The sequence below is a fragment of the Ruditapes philippinarum genome, unplaced genomic scaffold (assembly GCF_026571515.1).
Source record: "Ruditapes philippinarum isolate M1 unplaced genomic scaffold, ASM2657151v2 ctg6322_1_1_1_1, whole genome shotgun sequence".
Taxonomy (NCBI): Eukaryota; Metazoa; Mollusca; class Bivalvia; order Venerida; family Veneridae; genus Ruditapes; species Ruditapes philippinarum.
Genome location: NW_026863090.1, coordinates 1 through 26,355, shown reverse-complemented (window position 1 = coordinate 26,355; position 26,355 = coordinate 1). Strand labels below are relative to the sequence as shown.

General features: G+C 33.8%; 1 protein-coding gene across 1 annotated transcript; it reads left to right on the top strand.

The window, feature by feature from the left end:
• Positions 1-32: 32 nt before the first annotated feature.
• Positions 33-24,968, top strand: LOC132721110 (uncharacterized). The gene is made up of 8 exons (XM_060705363.1): positions 33-267; positions 4,922-5,106; positions 5,426-5,773; positions 12,106-12,176; positions 14,870-15,127; positions 17,870-18,079; positions 24,335-24,363; positions 24,827-24,968. The coding sequence occupies exons 2-8, from the start codon at positions 4,965-4,967 to the stop codon at positions 24,966-24,968; spliced, it is 1,200 nt and encodes a 399-aa protein (XP_060561346.1). The 5' UTR covers positions 33-267; positions 4,922-4,964.
• The last annotated feature ends 1,387 nt before the right edge of the window (positions 24,969-26,355 follow it).

Genomic DNA, 26,355 nt, shown 5'->3' with positions numbered 1-26,355 from the left:
TGGTACTCAACTATGTTCCGAATGTTGTTGGGCATGCGCATGGACTTGAATAATTTCTAAAAATTCCTATTTTCGGTTTTGATATTTCCTAGAAAGCGGAAGGTTAAACACAGTTTTTTCGAAAACATGGAAAGAAAAAAAAATGTTTTATTAATTACTTATAATGCGCCTTTGTCATTGTATCGTAAGTTATAATGAATTAATCAATATTGTTGTCAAATCGAAAGTAGACAAGGTGGACGTTCAACTGGACAAGCGGAAGAAAAAGTTAGTGTACCGACATTATACAGTTATAGGTTATCCCTTTACTAACAGATTTACCATGGTCCAGTTGCTATCTTCATCGAAGAAAAACGACCTCTTCCCCACACCTGTTAACATTCAAAGTCTGAATAAAATATTGTGAAGTACACGGGCAGCACGAAATACCCGAATATACCCAAATATTGCCTTAATATACCCAAATATTGCCCAATTATACTAAAAATATATGTTTAATACTGAAAATGTTCTGTTTTAATCATGAATACAATATACACTTTCACTAAGATCACAGGAACCTGAAATTCTATCAAAAACAAAAAAAATAACGATTTAAAAAAAATCCCATACATATACTATAAAAAAAACTTTTTATAGTATATGTATGGGATTTTATTTAAATCGTTATTTTTTTGTTTTTGATAGAATTTCAGGTTCCTGTGCTAAGATATAATCAAACATACCCAAATATACATTTTCCTATCATTGTATTTTGAACCAAAATACAGTACGTACAGTATATGTACTCCATTAAAGCTATTATTTTTTTTAAATAACATGGACACTTAATTGTATATGATATGAAATTACAACAAAATTACATCTTAAAAATGTAAGTGTAGACAACAAATATCATATCTTGATTTAAAATTGCAAGTACCTAATATAGTAGATAAGCAAATGTCACAACTTTATTTTTTTACAACATCTTATCTGCCCATTTCAACGGAATAAATGAAAGTAATAGCAGGCTAAGTCATATTTTTTTTTATAAATATTTATCTATTTCTCATTATAATATATATTTTATACAAACAAAAATAAAAATTGCTATATTTGGGTATATTTGAGTATTTCGTGCCGCCGGAAATACACTGTTGTTATATAAATTTGACAGTTTTGCTGATATTTATAAGACTTAAAACCAGATCTTTATCATTAAAGTTAAATAATAATGTAATAAATCATTTAACCTTTACTATGTTAGTAACTTCCATTTTTCAATTGGAACAAAACCATTTATCTGAATCATCATTTACAAGTAGTGAAAATTTCAAAATTTATTGTGACAGAATAGCGAACAAGCAGACAATTGGATGTGTCTGTTGTACTTGGTCAGCACTGATGCATCAGTATGAGTCTATTACTATGCAGACTAAGGGTTAATACATAATGTTAGGTGATAACTTTTGTTCACTTGATTACATGCCGTGTATATCTCAAGCACAGTTGAGGAAGCTATCCAGATCTGAACATAGGTGGTTCAGGTGCCCTTTAATTGTGCACATTTATGCACAGAGAGACACCTGAGGTGACTTCTTGTAAAGCTGGAAGGTCACTGTATTACCTCTACTTTGTTGCTAAGATGTGAAACCCAACAAAAAATAACAATAAAAAAACAACAGTGCACAATATTGTGATTGCAGACTGCACTTAGTAAAGTACTGTTTGCATACATATAATGTCCCTTAAATTATAATAAAGCAAGCAATAGCTTTTGCAACAGAATAAATTTTGAAAGTTTGAAATAATTGTCTTTATTTTCATTGACATTCAGATTTGTATTTATAAATAACATCATTGTACTCTTTGTCAAAAAAGTATGGGGTGAGATGGACTGTCTGGTTTATATTTAATTTTGTTGAAATTGTCTATAATACATTTATCTTTGCTATTTGAATAAAAGAAATTTTTAAAGTAAAGTAACGAAGCTAATTGCCACATGGTAAAATTAACAAATAAGCAAATTTTTGGATGTAAATTTCAGGCCATCATAATGATTCACCTTAATTATGAATCAACAAGAAAATTTATTCATGAATATTAGCAAAGATTATCAGTAGTCAATGTGCTCTCGTAGGTAACATTTGAAGTCAGCTTCAGATTTGTCTGTTCTAGGTTTGGTTGGTATCATTATCCCATTGACAAATGGTGCTTGGTAAAACAGCTATCTATAATTGTCTTGTTTATAACTCTAGAAAAAGACTGATTTTAAGCTTCAGTTTATTGATGGGTAGAAAGGATAGTATCTCTTGAATATCTATCACACTGTCAATCACATTGTGCATCACACTGCTCATCATGCTGTTCAACACACTGTTCATAATTTTCAGTCACATTGTTCAACACACTGTTCATCACTGTCAATGACATTGTTATCCCCGCCGATTGAATCAGGAGGGGGAAATAGTTTTAGCGTTGTCCATAGTCCTTCCATCCATCCGAATTTCTTTTCCGGAGTAGTTCTCTGCAACTACTGGCTGGAATTCAACGAAACTTTATGGGAATCATTAATATCAAGAGGAGATGTGCATATCATAGGCTTGTTTCGGTCCGACACTTTAACTCAAGAGTTATGGCCCTTGATTAGCTATGCAGTATGCATATAGAGTAAAAATCGTTTCCGCGCTACTTCTCTGCAACTACTGGCTGGAATTCAACGAAACTTTATTGGAACCTTCAATATCAAGAGGGGATGCGCATATCGTCGGCTTGTTCCGGTCCGACACTTTAACTCAGAGTTATGGCCCTTGATTATTTATACAGTATGCATGTAGAGTAAAAATCGTTTCTGCGCTACTTCTCTGCAACTACTTGCTGGAATTCAACGAAACTTTATAGGAACCTGCAATATTAAGAGGGGATGCGCATATTGTCGGCTTGTTTCGGTCCGACACTTTAACTCTGAGTTATGGCCCTTGATTAGTTATGCAGTAAGCATGTAGAGTAAAAATCGTTTCTGCGCTACTTCTCTACAACTACTGGCTGGAATTCAACAAAACTTTATGGGAACCTTCAATATCAAGAGGGGATGTGCATATCGTCGGCTTGTTCCGGTCTGACACTTTAACTCAGAGTTATGGCCCTTGATTAGTTATGCAGTATGCATATAGAGTAAAAATCGTTTCCGCGCTACTTCTCTGCAACTACTGGCTGGAATTCAACAAAACTTTATGAGAACCTTCAATACCAAGAGGAGATGCGCATATTGTCGCCTTGTTTGGGTCAGACATTTCACCTCAGAGTTATGGGCCTTTATGGCCCTTGATTAGTTATGCAGTATGCATATAGAAAAATATTTGTTTCTGCGCTACTTCTCTGCAACTACTGGCTGGAATTCAATGAAACTTTATTGGAACCTTCAGTACCAAGAGGAGATGCGCATATCATCGCCTTGTTCGGATCAGACCTTTTAACTTTGAGTTATGGCCCTTGATAACTTATGCAGTATACAACCAGAGCAATAATCGTTTCCGTGCTACTTCTCTGTAACTACTGGCTGGAATTCAATGAAACTTTATGGGATACGAAGAGGAAAATGTGCATATAGTCGCCCAATCTCCACACAGTGATCTCCCCTTAATTCTTCGGCGTAGATCTCTGCCACCAAGGTCCCAATATATCAGAATTTCTGATATATTATATTTTTTCAAAAAACTGTTGAATTTACTGCTTTTATCTATCAGTTAAGTTTTTTCTCATTGATTAAACAATGTTAATGGATAAATAAATAAATAATATGAATATTTAGAAATAATTTTAAAAAATATGAGAATATTTTCTACCGAGACAATATTTTGATATTTTATATTTTTTAGCTTTTGAATTTATTTTTCGTTATTTTGTATACTTTAGATAATTTTTGATAAACTATATCGATCGTAGGCACTAAAAGTTAAAAATAAAACAGAAAGAGAAAAATGACGTTAGATTTTCTTTGTAACGGTCGATATTTACATTTGAATTTCGACGTTACGTCATGTGACTTTCATCATCATGTGACGTCTTTGAAGGCAGTGATTACAATTCTGCTAAGGGAGGTAATCACTGTGAGGAGTTTGATAGTCGCCTTGTTCCGCTCAGCCACTTATAACTCAGATTTATGGCCCTTGATTAGTTATGCAGTATGCATACATCTCATTGGCATTTCCAGATATTTCTATTTAACACAGAGTTATGGCTCTGTTATTGTCCTGAATATTTATCAAGTTCAAAGAATATTACTGTTTATGCCATGATGAATATATAAATAAAGCCTTATGTGTTAGTAATAACCAGTACTCGGCGGGAATATAAATTCAACGAATATTTGCTTGTTCATCACAATTTCATCACTGTCAATCACATTGTTCATCACACTGTTCATCATGCTGTTCATTAAGCTGTTCACCATGCTATACATTACACTGTTTATCATGCTGTTCATCATACTGTTTATTACACTGTTCATCACACTCCTGCACATTCCTTGCAATAGTGGTCATATTATAGGTTTAGTTTGAACTGTTTAAATGCTCTCTACCTGACATCATCATTGCTTTTGAAGATAATGCCCCGTAGTAGATTTAGTATATTGTCAGCTTATCTTGTTATGTCACATACATATATATGGTTTTCTGATGTGAGACAACTGTTAACATTAGTCTTGGACAGTGTCTTGTTGGACCCTGACATGACATGACTGTTTGGATATTGGTTGTTCCTGGATACATCCAGACTTTATTTCCATTAATACACTTAATACAAATATTAATGTATTAATTTGTAGAATTATAATTAAACACAAAATAATTACATAGAAATGTGAAATAACAACAGAAAAAAGCAGTTGGTTATGTATGATATTTTACTTGTTTCACATGCAATTTTTTTTTCAAAGGCATTGATTGAGGTCTATTAAGGAGCAGCAAAAGAGTGTAACTATGGCAACAGCAGGACCTGATAAAATCCATCGAACATGGTCTGTTAATGACAAGTTCAAAGTGTCTGTAAATAAGGACAATCCAGATTATACAAAAGCTAAAATGCAGTTTCAATGCTTTTTTACAACAAGAGATAATGTTGGTAATTATGATTTTCTGACATATTCTCCCTTTTGACTAAGGTAACATGAATAAGGACAAAATAAGTCACATCATTGCCCAAAGGCTCTGAGATCTGTTATAAATCTGTAAATCCATTTTATAAGCAGAGTAAGCTGTGTTTATTACTAAGATACAAACAAACTGGATTTTGATAAATTTTTAACTGTCTTACACTGAGATTTAATTATTACACTTATCATACAATGGCATTTAGTATGTTCCTTTACGAAACATGCAGGGGCTGCCTTGATTTCTTGTAATGTAAATATTTAAATGGTTGATTTTAATTATCTTTACAGGACTCAAAACAGAAGAAAGGTCAGGGAAGACAATCGTGCAGTTTCCTGTTCCACAAGACAAAAACTCCCATTCTAGGAGCACATTAAAGGAAACTTTCAGGAAGTGTATGATAGACTTTGTTACAAAAGATAAGAGTTATGTGTTAATATCAATTGACAATATTAAATATTGGACAAAGAGAGAATTTTGTGAAGTTATCCTGGAAGAATTCATTAAGTTGGCTGAAACGAAAAATGCAAAACTTAATCATTCTGTAAAGTTAGAATTTTGTACCTTGGATGACCTCAACTTTGGAGAAGCTGTCAAAGCATGTGATGCAAAAATAAAAGGAGTCAAGAGTATACCAGGTATTTGTGGAAAATAGCTTTACATTTTTACAATTCTCAATCTCATCAAAATCAGATCATCCTTTTTGCTTTGTTACACTTCGCTACCTAGTGTAACATTTAGATAATTTTTACTAAGCTGGTTTTGAAGGAAGATTATCATTAACTAATTATTTAAGTGTTACTTAACTATTATGTTATTTGTTTATACTAGGACAATATATCTTAAGTTACGGTACTTAAGAATATACTTTTGTTAAACGTATTGTCAATAAATGTTAATATCATATAATGTAATAAACGTCTCAGTGATAATGATTTATATTCCAATGAAAATAAAGTCATGCTTGAGCGATTATCTAGGCAGGTATAAATACCAGAGCCAAAATTACTGAGTTCCACCCAGTTAGCTCTAAAGGTGGAGCATTGGACTGTGAATCAGACGACCCATTCGATTCCCTTATGGTGCAGGTCACATTTGTTGTGATTGATCATGAAGTCCCTTCTACTGTCATTTGCACTTTACCTTTGCTCTGGCATGTACAGAAGTAACTGTTCCTTGCAAAGGTGAAGGTAACTAGTACTGGTAAACTGCTTGACAGTCTGCCCAGGAACGATGGGGTGGCTGAACTGTGCTCTGGCTAATTCAGTGTGGCTTACTGTTGTGATCCGGAGTGAAAAGTACCAATACCACCACCGCCAAAATTACTCAGTCTACAGAGAGATTCACAGGGACCAGGTTATTCTATGTAATTGAAGCTGTGCTTCATAGATAGAGGATAATTTATAGATAGAAAAGAATAATTGGCCAAAAGTAATATATATCCAATTGACACCTTGCTTCATGTATGTAGAGTTGATGCATTAAAGTCTGTGAAATTGCATTTGACCTTTGGTACTTATAGATTTCCATATTTTCTGAAATCCAAGCTGTCAGAAAATTGGTAACACATAGATAATAAAAATCCATAGCTATAGTGAAAACGAATTAGTGTCTTATTTTTATAGATAAAAATAGACTTTATTATAAATCCCTAACAGCATATCATAAAGCATATCTTTTTGTCTAATAGAAGCCTTGCTTCATAGATAGAGGGGTAGTTGCTGGACCATAGGAAAATATCAGGTTGCAGCATCATATCTATATTTGAATTATAAACAGATAATTAAGTATTTTTGATCATATTTAAGGACATACAATAATTTCATAATCATTTGTATCTAATCAAATGGCTGTGATTCGGGTAGCCCAAAGACAAATTGATAAGATATTTTGTTATAATATTATATTTGCTTGATATACCTTATGGCAACAGTGTATGATTTTAATGAAATTGTGGAGCTCCTTTACTCTTTTGTTTAAGTTTTTGTTTTTCAAAATGAACAGAACTATTGCATTGAAACTTTATTTGTGGATGCAGCTTAATGTGTTATACTTTCCACAACCATTTTTGACCACTAAAAAACAAACTGGTCCAGTGTCCTACAAACTGCAAGTTTTGTATGTAGATGCATCTTTATTAGTTCTACCTGCCACACTGCATTTTAGCTAATTAAAAAAAAAATGCAAAAATTACAGGAATTATCAGTACCAAGTCTAGTTGTGCATATTGTCAGCATTTTCCGGTTCAATGATTTTTGTAAGAGTTATGGCCCTTTACTAATTTTTAGCTCGACTTTTCTATGAAAAGGGGAGCTATCCTACTCGCCCCGGCGTCGGCGTCGGCGTCGGCGTCACACCTTGGTTAAGTTTTTCGTACCACCCCACTTTATTTCAGAAGTATTACAAGTATGGCTTTGAAACTTACCATACTTGTTCACCATCATAACCTCCATCTACAGACAAGAGTACATAACTCTGTCAAGGTTTTTGACAGAATTATGGCCCTTTTTTGACTTAGAAAGTGTATTGAGCTTGGTTAAGTTTTTTGTACCACCTCACTTTATTTCAAAACCATTGGAGGTATTGCTTTGAAACTGACCATACTTGTTTACCATCACGACCTTCATCAACAGACAAGAGGACATAACTCTGTCAAGGTTTTTGACAGAATTATGCCCCTTTTTGACTTAGAAAATACATTGAATATGGGTAAAATCCACTTATTGCCTTAACCCTTTGAGATATTGCTTTGAAACTTTTAATGCTATTTCACATCATTACCCCCATCTGTACGCAAGAGAAGGTAACTCTGTCAAGGATTTGTTTTAAAAATTAAGGCCTTTTATCGACTTAGAATCTTGGTTAAGTTTTTAGTACCAGTCCACTTTTTGACTGAACTGTTTGAGATATTAATTTGAAAGTTGGAATACTTGTTTACAATCATGATTCCCAAACATGTCCAGGAGAAGGTAATTCTGTCAAAGATTTTATTTGAATTATGGCCCGTAACTGTCAATGTTTTGTATTATAGGCAAGCACTAAAAAACTTAAAAAATCTAAAAAAATTCATTCCTATCCACTTGTTCACTTTACCATAAATTATGTCATATAAACATTGCTGTAATATTCAAGGGTATCAAACAACTAGTTCACTTTAAAAATACAGAGATTCTTGTATTGCCTTTTACTGCAAAAACTTTTTTTATTGGCAAGCAATAAAAAAGTCGAGCGCGCTGTCTTACGGACAGCTCTTGTTATTTTTAAAGTTTGTCCGGACTACTTCTCTTATACCACTTATGCAATTTCAATAGGCATATAGTGATTGATCCGTCTGTCTGTCTATCCGTACTAGGTTAACCTAGAACGGCAAGTTGGATTTTTCTTAAGTTCTACCTGTACGACAATGGCTTCTAAGTTTACACACTTACTTATCAATACAAAGTACATGATCTGGGCAAATATCATAACTCTGGCTTTCATATTTACCAAGTTATTGCCCTTTTCATCACTTAAAAAATGAATAATGGTTAACCTAAAACGGCAAGATGGAAATATCTTAAGTTCTATTTATACTAATGGCTTTATAATTTCCACACTTACTTATCAATACAAAGTACATGAAATTGCCAAGTTATATAACTGTGTCATCCATATTTCCCAGTTATTTCCCTTTTTTCACTTTGAAAATAGGGCCTTGCCTAAATGTTAACTTATTTCAGCAAGTTGGATTTATCTTAAATTTCTCCTAATTGCTTAATTTCTTTAATGATATCTTTCCTATTTAGTAGGTGGATACCTTTGATGGTCCTCTAATTTTTTGTTGAGTAAGTGGTCTCTAGGGACAAGGTCAAGGTCACTGGTTTAAAAAATAAATTTAAACATTTTTGCTCATACAGCCTTTATATTTTAGTTGATATCTTAGTTTAACCCTGGCACTGCCATAGGGACGGCTTATGCCGTCCCTGTTATTTTCGGCGTATTTGCCATATGGACGGCTTTAGCCGTTTCTATAATTATGCCCCCATCATGTAATGGCCGGGGCATATATTGTTACCCTGTTCCGTTTTTCCGTCATTCCATTCTTCCGTCATAATCTGTCCATCCGTCAATCCGTCATCATCAGTTTCCGTTCATTATCTTAGTAACGGTTGCTCACATTCAACTCAAATTTGACATATGGATATGTCATTAGAAAATACAGGTCAAAATCGAATTTGGTCATGGTTCGATGATTTTTGGCAGAGTTATGCCCCTTTTACTTTGAAAATAACATGAAATTTTCAGTTTCCATTCATTATCTCCCCAACTGTACAACACATTCAACTTAAATTTTAAATATGGATAATTATGTCGTGAGAAAATACAGGTCAAGTTCGAATTTGGTCATGGTTCCATGATTTTTGGCAGAGTTATGCCCCTTTTACTTTAAAATAATATGAAATTTTCAGTTTCCCTTCATTATCTCCCCAACGGTACAACACATTCAACTCAAACTTGACATATGGATATGTCATGATAAAATACAGGTCAAGTTCAAATTTGGTCATGGGTCGATGATTTTTGGCAGAGTTATGCCCCTTTCACTTTGAAAATAATATGAAATTTTCAGTTTCTGTTTATTATCTCCCCAACAGTACAACATATTCAACTCAAATTTGACATATGGATATGTTTTTTTAGGAATGCCTAGGCCAAGTTCGAATTTGGTCATGGTTCAATGAATTTTGGCAGAATAATGCCCCTTTCACTTTGAAAATAATATGAAATTTACAGTTTCTGTTCATTATCTACCCAACAGTGTTACATATTCAACTCAAATTTGGCATATGGATATGTCAAAGGAATGGGCAGGTCAAGTTGGAATTTGGTCATGGTTTGATGATTTTTTTTGGCAGAGTTATGTCCCTTTCACTTTGAAAATAATATAGATACATCTTGGGAATAAGCAGTTTAAGTTTGAATTTGGTCGTGGTTCAATGATTTTGGACAAACTTATCTTTCTTGAACGTTGGAAAAATTTTGAACTTTCAGTTTCAGCACTCATACTTTTGTGGAAATGTATGTAGCCATTATGAAATATGCTATTTTCAAAAGGTTAAGACTGAATAATTTCAGTGCCTTGAAAATTGTATGAAAATGGTTTGTGTTAACATTGAAAAGTTTTAAGGGCTTTGAACTTAAAATGAAAAAAATAATTTGTACAAACAAATTTGGAACTAAATATTATAACATCTGAAATTTTTGCTGCATGCGGGGGCATCCGTGGCATGATGACACATTTCTAGTAATAATAGTAATAATAATAAATTAATAATAATAATAATAATAATAATAAATATAAAGAAAATTATACCATCAACAACAATTATTATTATACTCACAGATTTGGAAACATATATAATTATTATGATACTAATAACAAAAAATAATAATTTTATTAATTAATAATATAGTAATTTCTTAGAAAACCCTCTGGCAAATAGGTGATCAATAAAACAATAACCCTCTGGCAGCGAAAGGGTTAATACAAACATTCCAAGGGAGGTCCATCGTCGGATACCCATGATTGATAAACATGTCACATAACATGCAATCTGATGAATGTTAATGGTTCTGCCGTGGGTATCCGTCGATGAGGGAGGTCCTCCTTCTTTTGGTGTAGTAAGGGGTCATTTGGATCAAGGTCAATGTTACCAATGTCAAGGTCACCAGTGTTAAAAATATATTTTTACATTTTTACAGGTGTATTGAGTGACTATTGACCTTATTCTATAGACAGATGTTATTTATAATTGAGAGAAGCATAAACTTTGATGGAGTTAGTGGTCAGTTGGGTCAAGGTCACCAGTGCTAAAAATAGATTTTTACACTTTTGCTCATACAGCCTTTTTTTAATTGACAGATATATTTTATATTTGGTAGGAAGATAACTTGCATGGTATTCATCCTTTTGATTGGGGTAGGGATCAGTGGGTCAAGGTCACTTGTGCTAAAAATAGATTTTTACACTTTTGCCCATACAGCCTTTATTTATTGACAGATGTATTTTTTATTTGGTAGGAAGATAACTTACATGGTATTCTTCTTTTGGATAGAGTTAGGGGTCAGTTGGGTTAAGGTCACAAGTGCTTAAAATAGATTTTTACACTTTTGCCCATACAGCCTTTATTTATCGACAGATGTATTTCATATTTGGTAGGACGATAACTTACATGGTATCCTTCTTTTGGATAGAGTAAGGGGTCAGTTGGGTTAAGGTCACCAGTGCTCAAAATTGATTTTTACGCTTTTGCCCATACAGCCTGTATTTATTGACAGATGTATTTCATATTTGGTAGGAAGATAACTTACATGAAGTTGAATATTTTTCAACTTCACAAGACAGAGCAATGATTTGGCAACTTATATTTTTCACAATTACAAAATGCCATGATTTTGTCTAGCTATATAACTTGTGTTTACAATTTTTTGGCAATTTTTCTGTCCATAACTGAGAAAATGGGTAAACATTTTTTGAAATATTGCTACTGACAAGAATCTGAGCTGGGGGCATTTGTGTTTAACAAACACGTTCTTGTTTTTTGGTTAAGTTTTGAGTTTATGGCCAATTACTTCAATAAGAAGAAAGTTAATACAATGGACCTAAATATGTGAATGCATTTTGGTGAGTTCTACATGTCACACCCATTTTTAGGTCAAAGGGTAAAATTTCAAAGTCACTGTGACCTAGGCACTGATAGTGAAAGCTACAGCTATAAAAATTTGGACTAGATGCAAATAAGATATTTTGCAGGTGCAAGATGAGCCTATGATAACAGTTGAACTAGATTTTGACCTAGCTTCCAAATTTTTGTTTGCAGAGCAATAACTATCAAATCTTGATTATTGTATTATGCAGTTTCTTATGTAGATTTCTGCTTTGATATCAGTTGCTACATCATAATTACTTTAATTCAACATATTATTACAGTTGTACAGAAAGATAGCAGATCCCATGGTCCATCAGTTTGTATTGTGAAGGGCAGTCTTGCAAATGTCAAGGTAACATAAATATGGCTTTAAATTTGCTTCTTTAACCACAAATGACGTCAATATAAAATGATAGTCAATAATTACCAATTAAAGAATTTAGAAGACTTTTATATGTTTTCAACCCTTTGCTTCAGTAATGTAAAAGACTTGCTACAATCAGTTATGTGTATAACAATTTAGGATTCAATGTTTAAACCAGTTAACCAGTTGGAGAATAGGTTTTATTACAGGGAAGAATGTTTCATATTTAAAAAATTAAAATAAAAACAACAGGAAGATTTTGCATTATTACCAGTTACAAGTTTTTGTAAAAAAATTAAAAATTATTACTTTAAGAAGTCTGAAAATGCTGATAAAACTTTCTCCTATATCTAATATGACACTAACACTTGTTAGTCAGATGGATGGACTGTGTTTTAGTTTGATAGACTGGTAGAGTATTGTAATAGACTGGTTGAAATTAGGCCAAAAATTTATGGCACTCATGGCCCTTTTAATCTATTTTCAGGAAAAATGCACACATGTTTTAAATATTCATCAATATGCATTAATACCGACAAAATTGAGAGTTGACTGCAAAACTGCAATAGCTATAAATATGAAATAAAGAAAGACTTACAACAGTTTTGCAGTAAACCCTCAAATAAATATAAAGCACATTTTTAGCTCACCAGAGCTTGCTCAGGGTGAGCTTTTAGGATTGGTGAATGTCAGACGTCGTACGTCCACAATTGCTTGTGAACACTCTAGCGGTCACATTTTTGCCTCAATCATCATCAAACTTGGTCAGGATGCTTATCTAGTTGAAAGCTCGGATGAGTTTGAACATGGCTTCTCTCTGATGAAAAACTAGGTCACAAGAGCTAAAAATAGAAAAACCTTGTGAACACTCTAGAGGTCACATTTTTGACCCAATCATTATCAAACTTGGTCAGGATGTTTGTCTAGGTGATAGCTCAGATGAGTTCCAACATGGGTCAACTCGGATGAAAAAGTAGGTCACAGGAGCTCAGCTATAAATAGAAAAACTTTGTGAACACTCTAGTGGTCACATTTTTGCATCAATCATCATCAAACTTGGTCAGGATGCTTATCTTGTTGATAGCTTGAATGAGTTCGAACATGAGTCATTTTGGATGAAAAAGTAGGTCACCGGAGCTAAAAATAGAAAAACCTTGTTAACACTCTAGCGGTCACATTTTTGCATCAATCATCATCAAACTTGGTCAAAATGCTTGTCTAGGTGATAGCTCGGATGAGTTCGAACATGGGTCATTTCGGATGAAGAAAGGTCACCGGAGCTAAATATAGAAAAACCTTGTTAACACTCTAGCGGTCACATTTTTGCATCAGTCATCATCAAACTTTGTCAAGATGTTTGTCTAGGTGATAGCTGGGATGAGTTTGAACATGGGTCATCTCGGATAAAAAAGTAGGTCACCGGAGCTAAAAATAGAAAAACCTTGTTAACACTCTAGCGGTCACATTTTTGCATCAATCATCATCAAACTTAATGATCAAGATGCTATGAGTTCGAACATGGGTAATCTTGGATGAAAAACTAGGTCACAGGAGCTAAAAATAGAAAAACCTTGTTAACACTCTAGTGGTCACAATTTTGACTCAATTGTCATCAAACTTGGTCAGGAAACTTGTCTAGGTCATTGCTGGGAAGAAATTGAACATGGGACATCTTGGATGAAAAACTAGGTCACAGGAGCTAAAAATAGAAAAACTTTGTTAACACTCTGAGGCTACTGTTGTGATCCAAATATTCTGTTAATTGGTTTGAAAGTTTGTTTTGATGATTTCTAAGTCAAGATCGAACATGGGTCATCTTGAATGAAAAACTAGGTCACACACCCAAATATGGAAAAACCTTGTTAACATTCTAGTGGTCACATTTTCGACTCGATAAATATCATCAAACTTGGTCAGGATGCTTGTCTAGGTAATTGCTTGGATGAGTTCGAAATCGCATGTGAAACTAGGTCGTCGGAGCTAAAAATAGAAAAATCTTGTAAACACTCTAGTGGCTACTGTTGTGATCCAAATATTCTGTTAATTGGTTTGAAAGTTTGTTTTGATGATTTCTAAGTCAAGATCGAACATGGGTCATCTTGGATGAAAAACTAGGTCACACACCCAAATATGGAAAAACCTTGTTAACATTCTAGTGGTCACATTTTCGACTCGATAAATATCATCAAACTTGGTCAGGATGCTTATCTAGGTAATTGCTTGGATGAGTTCGAAATCGCATGTGAAACTAGGTCACCGGAGCTAAAAATAGAAAAATCTTGTTAACACTCTAGTTGCTACTGTTTTGATCCAAGTATCCTGGAAATTGGTCTGAAAGTTTGTTTTGATGATTTCTAGGTCAAGTTTGAATATGTGTCACCTCGGTAAAAAACTAGGTTGCACTGCTCAAATATGGATAATCCTTGTTAACACTGTAGTGGTCACATTTTTTACTCACCTGTCATGAGACTTGGTCAGAATGCTTATCTAGATAATAAGTCAGGTGAGCGATCTAGGGCCATCATGGCCCTCTTGTTTTAGTTTGTAACCTGTTTGCAATCTGCATATAAGACAGGCTTTATGTGAAATAGATATTTAACTTACTAAAATCAGTAGCAGTCACATTATACCAAAACAGTCTAAAACTAGATCATGGTATTAACTTGTTTTTGTCATTATAGGTAGATGCAATAGCATGTACAACATCACATGATTTTGACTTATCACATGGTGCTGTGTCAGCAGCCCTATTAGGACGAGGTGGACATGAATTACAGAGAGAATTGTACACGAAATGTGGTGGAGCTCAAGCATTTGGTGAAGTTATACCAGTTTATGGACACAAGCTTGATTGTAGAGTGGTTTTCTTTGGTGTAATGTACCCATATAATCCTAAATATGCAAAGGGATATAAGACTTCAGAAGAATATTACTGTTCTGTGAGTACATACATGTAGTGTTTTGTACTGAAGCTTCTACATTCTTTAATACTCTTAAGGATTATATTAATGCAATATATGACAATATACTCAGTTTGTAATTAAGGACCGCCATATGGCATATTTTAAGGTAGGAAAACCTTTTAAAAGTTACTTGTGAACAAAATGGATAATTATTAATATTATAGTATAGTTCCCATATTCAGCATAATTATAAAGTTCAAGAGGTGTTTGCTGTTAAAAAGGAAAAATGTGCATTGTGCTCAGTTGAATATGTGAATAATATAAAACCTTTTATTAGCTTACCTGATGACAAAGTCCTCAAGGTGAGCTTTTGTGATGGCCTTTTGTCCATGACGTCTGTGTGTGTGTGCATTGTCAACAATTTCTTTTAACAACTTCTCTTCATAAACCACTTGGCCAAATTTGTTGAACATTTGCAGGGATGTTCCTTGCATGAAACTCTACCAAAGTTGTTTAAAGAATTAAATTCCATAAAGAACTCTGGTTGCCATACCAACAGATATATTTTTTTACAAAAATCTTTAAAAAATCTCCTTTTAAAAAAGCGAAAAAGCTGAAGCTTAGATATTTTGCATGAAACATTTTGTAGTAGATGTTACCAAGTTTGTGCAAATAAAAGGCCTAGGGTCAAAATTGGCCTGGCCCAAGGGGTCATTGATTTTCCTTATTTGTATATAATAGTAAAAGCTTAAAAAATCTTCTTGTGAAATCTAAAAAAGGTAGAGCTAAGATATTTGGCATGAAACATCTTTTTATCCGATGTCTACCATATTTGTTCAAATAAAATCCCTAGGGTCAAATTTTCTTTATGTGTATATAGTAAAAACTTAAAAAAGAAAATTATGTGAAAATCCAAAAGAGGTAGAGCTTAGATACTTGGATTGAAACATCTTCTAGTGGATATTTTTCAAGTTTGTTCAAATAAAATGCTTAGGGTCAAAATTGACCCCGCCACAGGGGGTCATTGATTTTCCTAATATGCATACTGGCATGCGAGCAGTTCCCGTACAGAAGCAGTACCCGTATTTTTCATTTAAACGCTTGATTTTTACATGCATTCTTCAAAAATTCATTTCAAATCAAGCAGATACATAAACGAGACAAAATCTAAGTGTCAGTTCGGCAGTACGTATAAAAAGTCTCATTTTAAATCACTTTCACCTGTGCGTTGTCAAAACGTGACCTTGTTTTATCTGGGGAATTCCGTCTTGCGCGCATGCGCAAACATACTTACACGTGAGGCATGTTAAAGGGTTTTCCACTAATACCACCTGTTTACAGATAAAGAAGGCATGTGATGAAAACTTGTTTAATTATCAGAAATTTTGACCAATATTACTTATATAAAATAATTTTATGGCTTTGATGCGTAAATATAATGCATACAAGCATGCCGTCGCATGTGAATGCGTTGGGGGTAACGGTACCGGGTAATAGATACACGCGTTTAGTCTACTTTCTATTTTCTGAATTACATCTATTTATCTCTTAGAAAATGGTCTGTTCAACAATTATAAATGAAAAATAGGTCCGATATAATAAAATGTATAATTATAATGGGTTAAAATTTTATGTACGGGAACTACTTCTCTTCATACAAAATAATGGATAATTTCGGTACCCATATGAGGCCTCATAACTAAGGGTTATTCTATGTTTAGAACATGATGGAATTTCCATGATTTGTGTGACGAGCCGAATATTGATGTGTAACATTCAAATGTTGGTGAGTGAGCGTAATAAAAAATAATGATTAAGTAACTACGATTTTTGTACGGGAACTGCTCGCATGCCAGTATAGTAAAAACTAAAAAAAATCTTCATGTGAAAATCCAAAAGAGCTAGAGCTTAGAAATTTGCCATGTTTAATGAAATAAAACCCCTAGGATCAAAATCCGCCCTGCCCCAGGGGATCGAGGTCGACAGTTCAATCCCCAGCCAGGTCAATTGTTTGTTTTCCTTCTCTTTTTCTATCATCTTTTTATTAGTTTACCTTTCACTAAGTGACAGGCTGAACTGTTTAATAAAATGGCTGCCAGAGCTAAAATTAGAAAACAGCAACATCTAGACAACATCTAAACCACTTGTTCAATTTTGAAATAATTTCAAGTAATATCAAGTAATGGGTTAAATCATAAATAAAGAGTCACTTTTAATATCCCCATTAATTGCCCCACTTTTCAAGAAAAAAAAATGGAGCTATTGTCATGACCTCATCTGAATTGGTTAACCTTTTCGTTAAGATCCATTTTCTCAGAAACTATAAAAACTTTTCTCTTAAAATTTGGCCTCTATTCCCAACTTGTAATTTTTTACACAAATTTTGAAAGGTTCTCTTATTTATGGTTAATTTGCCTTGATTTTATATGATTGAACTTGTTTGTGTTTAAGCAGAGAACCCAGATATATTGCTAATTTAATATAAATGATAAAGTGTGCTAGAAAGTAATTTTAGTTAGCATAAGGCATATTCAGCATATACAGCCCTTACGGATCTAAAAACCATCAACATACACAACAGTCATGGCTTCAGATAGAGAAAGGCAACAGAAGTCATAAATTTAGCCACATTTTTCAGAAGAAATGTAGAATGACTCCAGGATTATGAATATTTTTAAAAACATCCCATAAACACTTAATATCAAAGTATGTTTTTCCAGCTGAGTGCATGCAGATACATATTCAGCAGACTTTATATATTGTTGTTTCCTTTGACAGAGCATTCATGACTTTGTACAGAGATGTCTGAATCTGGCTGAGAAGAGGCAGTTACGATCTGTCGCCTTCCCTGCTATTGGAGCAGGGGTTTTAAATTATCCGATACATGTTGTAGCTGATGAAATGTTTAGGACAGTTGATGACTGGCGGGGAACCTATGTCAATGAAGTCAAATTTGTAATATATCCAAAGGACAAAGTAGTTTTACAGGTTAGTATATAGAGGATAATGAATGAGTGTAAGTTCAATACTAAATTTATTGCACGAGTTGAATAAAATTATATTATGCAAGCCTCTGGCGAGCATAATATTATTTCATTCAACGAGTGCAATAAATTCAGTAATGAACTTACATGAATTTAATATTCTATTTATCACATACCAAAAATAAAGACCGTTTAAAGTGAAATAAGAGTCATTTTTCATTGACGCGCCTATAGTATAACGCTAACATTTAGCGCGTCTTTACACCATGTTTGTAATTAACGTTATGACGTCACGTCAAAATATATGCACGGCCGTGCATACCATATTTACGGAGTCGCAAAATCGCACAGGTGTGTGATAAACATGTATATGATATTTTAAAAAGACATGTAGCCGAAAACATAGAAAATATTTTGTTAACATGTATGCATAAAGTCTGAGAGCAATATATAGAGATTATTTGTTTGTTTTGAGTGAATATGATATATTTTTATCACACTGGAGAAGTGAGAAAAACCCTGAAAATATTGATATTTCTCACTTCATTGTGTTATATATAAAGTGTAGCATGTTTACAATAAGCAAAAAATTATCGTTTTATTTTTTAATATGCTTTATTAAGTGTAGTAAGCACTGCAAATGTCATCAAAAACAACCATAATATACTGCAAACAGCAAAGTTATTGAGTTTGTATTCAGTAATTCGAAATAACTGTTAACAATTCTAGTGAAATAGTGATATTTGGATAGAAAAAGTATGCCATTAGACAAAAATGCAAATATGCATTAAACCCAGTGTCTCACTTAATAAAAAAAGAAAACTTTAATAAATTCAGTGGTATGATGTTTTCTTAAAACATTAAGTTGAAAACTATATCTATTTATTCAGCAAGTGTGGGATGAAGTTAAGTTTTGGAATAATATTTAAGTTATACACATGATGAGTCTTCATACCCCCATAGCTACCCATTACATACAAGCAAATTTTCACATATTAATTAATGTGCATTACTAAGACTTAATCCATGTCAAACAATACTTTTCCAAGATTCATTGATACACATATACGTTAATTTGATTCTGTCTCAAGTTTTAATTCATTTGATTCCTCCTGATGCCTCATCAAAGAATAGTACAACTTAATTGAGGACTTTGTTTTTTATGCTCCCCGAAAATTTCATTAGGAGCATATAGTTGCCGGTATGGCACACAAAGGACACTTGTTGGAACCTCCGGTAGCATTGACAGGACACATTGTTTTAATTTCTATTCATATCCGTCAGTGTGTTGGGTATTTTGTTCTTCTATTGATACTTTTAAACAAAAGAAGCACACCAATAAATGTCTATTTGTAGGAAGCATCCGTCCATCTGTCCGTCCGTCCGTCAGTCTGTTACACTAAGGGATAGGAGGGCTACTACACTGTAAACAGGAACAAAAAGAAAACAATACTCACAGGGATCCTACATATTTACCAGACAATCAGTTTACGCTGACAAAAGACTATTTACTTGCTAATAGTGCTTTATTTTTTGGCTTTATTAAAAAATCAGTCAGAATTACACACTTTCTATTTCTAAGTAAATTAACATTCAAAAACCACTCTCCAGTATTATGTTGGATTTCTTGTTCTTTATCTACTAACTCATCTTTGTACTAGTTATTTCATGACTGGTTCATGCGGGGAATAATCCGTTCGGGCAGGCCCGAATATAGTGACCATTAATGGTTTTTTTTATACCCCCAAAAACAAAGTTTGGGGGGGTGGTATAAAGGAGTCACCGGTGGTCGGTTGGTCGGTCGGCCGGTCCAGACGTTCCGTTTGCATTTTCCTTGTCCAGGGCAAAAACTTGTAGACTAATGGTTGGAATTCAATACAACTGCATACAAGGTCAAGCACATTGAGAGGAAGTGCAGTGCACACAGAAACCATAACTCTATCTTCACTAATTACAGAGTTATTGCCCTTGTTACTTTTCCTTGTCCGGAGATAACTTTGAAAACTACTGGTTTGCAATTCAAACAACTTCATACAATACGGTCAAGGGCACAATTTAAGGGGAAGGTGCATTGGGCACAAGAAATCATATTCTCTAATCTAAAAAGAATTCAAGGTTTCTTTTCCTTTATTACTTTTTCATTGCTTCTTTTGTCCGTACCATAACTTGTAGACTAATGGTGGAATTTTAATATTACTTATACAATGGTCAAGCACATTGAGAGGAAGAGCAGTGGCACAAAGAAACCATAGCTCTATCTTGAACTAATTACAAGTTATTGCCCTTTGTTACTTTTTCCTTGTTTCGAAGCATAACTTTGAAAACTACTGGTTGCAATTCAAAGCAACTTCATACAATGGTCAAGCACAATAAGGGGAAGTGCAGTGCATAAGATTCATAACTCTGTCTAAAGTAATTCAGATTTTGCCCTTTTGTTACTTTTCCATTGCTTTCTTTTGTCTGGACCATCAACTTGATAAGAACTAATATGGAATTCAATATAAACTCAATAACAATGGTCAAACACATTGGAGAGGAAGTTTACTTGGGCATAACTTGAAAACTACTGTCTTGGAATCCAAACAACTTCAATACAATTCTCAAGCACAATAAGAGGAGTGCAGGACATAAGAACATAACTAATCTAAACTAATTACAGAGTTAGTTGCCCCTTGGTTTGACCTTTTCCATTTGTTATTTTTGGTCTGGAGCATAACTGGAAGACTATGGTCGGAATTCAATACAACTTATATACAATGATAGAGCACATGAGAGGAAGTGCAGTGTACAGTAACCATAAACTTTATCTTGATCTTTATTACAGAGTTTTGCCTTTTTTACTTTTCGTTGTCTGGACCATAATCATGTTACTTTTCCATTGCTTATTTTTGTCTGGAACCATAACTGGAAAACTAGTAGTTAGAATTCAATAACAACTTCATAAACAATCATCAAGGCCACATTAAGAGGAAGTGCCGTGCACAGCAAGAACCATAACTCTGTCTGGAGTAATTATTGAGTTAAACTCCCGCTTTGTTACTTTTCCATTGCTTTTTTCCTTGTCTATCGAGCACTGAAGAAGTACTGTTTGGAATTCAATACAATTTCATACAATGGTCAAGAATATTGAGAGGAAGGGCAGTGCACAGAAACCATAACTCTTTCTTGACTCATTTAAGAGGTTTGCCTTTGTTTCTTTTTTAATGTCCAGTGCAAAACTTGAAAATTATGTTTGGAATTCAATGAAACTTCATACAATGGTCAAGGGCTTTTGAGATGAACTGCAGTGTAGAAGAAGCATTATAACTCTATTTTGACTCATTACAGTTATGCCTTTGTTACTTTTTTTTTCCAGTGCATAACATGAAAACTAGAACTTGGAATTCAATACAACTTCATACAATGGTCAAGCGAAATGAAGTGCAGTGTACAATAACCATAACTCTGTCTTCAGTATTTGTAGAGTTATTGATCTTTGTTCTTTTCCTTGTCCAGTGCATAACTTAAAACTAATGTTTAGAATTCAATGCAACTTCATACAATGGTCAAGCTCAATGAGGGGAAGTGCAGTGCTCAAGAAGCATAATTCTTTCTGGATTTATTACAGAGTAATTCAATAAAACTTCATCAATGGTCAACCATATTGTAAGGAAATGCAACATACAAAAACCACAACTATCTTAATTGCCCACAACCATAACTCTATTTCAATTCTTTTACAAGGTATTCTGTTACTTGTAACTTCCTCATATTCGAAGCAGTCTTGCAGGTGGGAGGGGGGTATTAATCACATTTAGTGATAGTTCTTGTTGGGGGGGGGGGGGTCATTAATCACATTTAGTGATAGTTCTAGTTTAGATAGGTTTTACTTTTAATTCTTTTCAACGTTACCTAAGATACAATCGTAACATATTTTAATGATAAAAAGTTTTTTAAATTTATCTTAACAGTATCTCGTTGTTTATTTTTACAAAGAAGTGTAAATTAAAAAACATAAAAGGGAAAAGGGGTTACACCCATGGGAGGAAACCTCTACATGAAATGAAAATAAAATAGTTTTTATGGCTTGTTAACATACTACTTTGATAAACCAAAAGGAAACTGTATGACAAAGAACAGAATTCCATTTAAAATATTAAAATGTTTCATACGTTTAAGGATCATGAAGAATCAATACGCTAATTGAGTTAATAGTTTAATTTCAATTACACCATATATTGGGCCCCTTTTCATAACAGGCATGGCTGCCATTTTCTTTTTTCTAGTGACATACTGTTTTTAAAATATCTTAACCTTGTCATTCAACAGTTGTAGTTTTCCTTGCTGATTGTTTAAATATTAATTTTAATTCACGACTTCAAAAATGTTTGAAACAATGCCCTGGTAAATTGAGTTGTTTGCTTGATTTTTTTCCTCTTATAATGGCCTACTTTAAAGACACATTTCTACAGTCAAATGTTTAATTTCATGTTTGATAAAAAAATGTTTACGTGCATTAAGAAACCCACAATTATTTGGGTAAAATTCCATTTTTTTTATTTTTGAAATAAAAGTTACAGATAAAAAACTTCATATTTTGTCAGGTAATATTAGATCCCAGTAGAGTTAATTCGGTAACAACTAGAGTAAGGGGCCATTGGCCCTCTTTTTAAACAAAAAAATAAGAATAGAAATTGCCCTTATTCCAATTTGGCTGGACGCCGACAGTCCATCCGTACGTCCCGTATTCAGGTGCGGCCCATAACTTCATTATTTGAAGTGGGATTTTAGAAGTTTTTCACAGAAATAATCACCATATTGAGACTTGTGTTGCGTGCAAATTTTGGTCACTACCTTTAAGGTCAAGGTCACAGTATGACCTTGCAGCAAAATCATGCCCGGCCCTGATAATAACTTCGTTTTTTTTTAAGTCAGACTTTACAACTATTTTCACAGAAATGTCACCATATTGAGATGACACGGAAAATTTGGGTCCCTACCTTGAAGCTCAAGTCACAGCATGACCTTGCAGCAAAACCATGTTCCTGCCCATTACTTCATTATTTGAAGTCGGATTTTAAAACTATTTCACAGAAATGATCAACCATATTTGAAGACGACGTGTCACATGCAAAATTTTGGTCCTGCCTTGAAGGTCAAGTCACATCATGACTTTGCAGCAAAATCTTGTCCAGCCCATAACCCTTCATTTATTGAAGTCGGTTTTTAAAAAACTATTTAAACAGAAATGATCACCATATTGAGATGACGTGTTGCAGGGCAACATTTGGGTCACTACCTTTAAATTAAGGTCCAAGGTCACAGCATGACCATGAGCAAAATCGTGTCGGCCCATAACTTTGTTTTGATGTCGGATTTTACCAACTATTTCACAGAAATGCTCACCATATTGAGATACATGTTGCGTGGAACATTTAGGTCACTCTTGAAGGTCAAGGTACAGCATGACCTTGCAGGTCTTGCAGCAAAATCATGTCCCCGGGCCCCTAACTTCGTTATTTGAAGCCATTTTACAACTATTTCACACAAATGATCCCCCAATATTGAGATGATGTGTCACATGCAACATTTGGGTCCCCTTCCCTAAGGTCAAGGTCAAAAGCATGAACTTGCAGCAAAATTGTGTCTGGCGCACAACTTTGTTATTTGAAGTGAGATTTCACCAAATATTTCACCAAAAATGATCACCAAATGAGAGCTGTGTAGCGCTTAAGTTGGTAGATAGATCTCATTGGGTAGTTTAAGTGCAGTGCAAAGAACAGTAACCCTGCCTTGCCTAAGTTTGTAATTATACACTCTGATATTTTCTGGGGTCCAAACCTAGTCGGGGAACATCACCGGGTTCAACTGGCTCTTGTTTTTGTTATCTGTATTTTCTTAAGACAATTGCTGTTATTTGCTTTTATCTGTAGAGAACACTTTTTGTTTTAAAGGGTAAGCTATTAAAATTTAAGTTTGCATAACTTGTTGCAGTAAGAGACAATGCAACAAAATGACAAATTGCTCTAGTGTTGTGAAAAATGCCCTAAAATTTGCATTTGTTATGATGTCCTCTTATTTTGCAATACCATTTCATTGTGCCGTCCACCATCCACTTTAAAAGACAACAACAAAACATGGAAAGATTTAGAAATGAGTGTCAATCGATAAATTATTTTATCCGCATTTCTATTAAATAAGTTTGTTCTATGATATTTAAACACCATAATTGATTAATGAAACACCTAATTACTTTAGTGACTATTTCACCTTTTTTCAGGAATTTGAGCGAGCATTGAAGAAATATGTATGTTCCATTGTTTATACTAACAAACCTCCTAATTTTTCCCCTATCAAACAGATTGGACTGTCAAGTGCATTATTACACAATATAAGCACGGCCACAAAAGACAAATGTTTACGCGTTATATGACGTCAAATATGATGTCAATAAACCAAATTACATCAGGAAAATTACTTCTATGCTCTTTGTAATTTTACTATTTCTTATCAGATCTCTTTTTTATGAGAATTATAGAGGTAAAACATATTAACTTTTCTTACATTGTACTAAATAATGCTTGGTTTATTGTTCAATGATTTGCAATTATCACTCAGGCCTATTTTATTCTTTAAACATTATTCAATATTAAACTTTTTTAAACGTTCCAAAATATATTTTGAAACATTGTTTTGATTTTGCCACCACTAAATATTCCTTAAAAAGCATGTTCTATGTTGTTATTATTTATTACATTTAATATATTTCAGTTACAGTTTCATCCAGTGAGATACGTCATTCAGGCTCAATACGAACATCACATTTTAACATTCCAAACCAGGTTCTCAAGTTGGGTCCTAAAGTAGAGTGCAGGTTCCCCTTACCAAAAGGATATACAATAGAAATTCATTGAGATGTGTTGTGCTGATGTAATAGGCAGGCTTAAAAAAACTGATTGTGATTTTTCATTCACAAAAAATGAATTTATTATTAATTTTTAATCAGAGGTATTCCCATAGGAAAAAATCTGAGATAAACAAAGCTTTGATGAATTTTTGCAGAAAGATATCCAACTTATGACTTCTTTGACTTATCGGGGGAATTTTTCAGCCAGGATATGGGGAAAAAAAAAATTAAAGAAAAAAAAAAAAGTTCAAAGGTAAAGTGTAGTTCAGTAAAATGGCATGGGTGAGTTTTTTTGGGAAACTATTTGGAAAAGATGTAAAAGAGCAAAAGATAAATTTTAGATTTCCCCCCTAGAGTCTTCGAACAAAAACAGCCCAAAAGATACAAAAGATGCAGGCCCCAACCTAAAGACTCCGGGATTCAGCAGACAGTTTTTAAAGGTCAACACGTGCAAAACATTATAGTTTTTGAAACAAAAGAAAAAATAACAGTAAAGTTTACTTTTTCAGATTTTTATGCGTGCCTGTTGACTGCATTGTTAATTTTTGCTGCTAATGTAGTTTAAAACATGGGGGGGAATAGCAAGACCCAAAGCTAATGCCGCGGGAAAAGATCTAAAAAAAGAGGGTCGCGATTTTTTGAACAACAGGGGGAAAATTAAGAGTTGGAAAGGTTTGCCATACTGGTGCGGGAAAAGATGTCTTATATTATGTAATTCATGCTGTTGGGGGCCTTGCTGGATGACTATAAACCCTTTATTCTAGGTAATTTTTTCTTTAAATTTACATATGCTTAATTGCCCATTTTGAAAATTTAGGGCTTTTTTAAAAAACGGTCGATTATATTTTCCCCCCTTGGCGGGTGCTGGGCGGGGGGGCCAAAATTTTTGTCGGGAGCACCCTACACCCATAGGAAATTTAAATGACACTTCATAGAAATGTTCCCCATTATCAAAATCTGTGTACCCCTGCAGGGCCCGGGCCTCTAGGTCAAAGGTTAAGGTCACACTTAAGGAAATTGAAAAAACTTTGTCTGGACAAAACTTCTACATGAAAAGGGATTTTAATATAACTTGGCAAAAAAATAATGTTAACTATTGTGAGTTGGAGTGTCATGCGCCAAATTTAGGTCCCGTGTCCAGGTAGGAAAAACATACGGGTCAAATTAATAAAAAATTTTTTAGAGTGATAATTTTTCCCAGATATTTTCTAGATATTGCCAAAGATATCCCCTTATGCAATCTAAAACCCACTTTTCTGTCAAAAGCTTCGTGACGGGTTTAAATTTTGTGACATTGGCCTTTGTTTTTCTTTTAAAGTAGAGCCTGAATAATTTCTTTTTTTAAAATGATTGACTGTTATAAGGGGTATTTGACTATTTTAAAAGGTTATTAA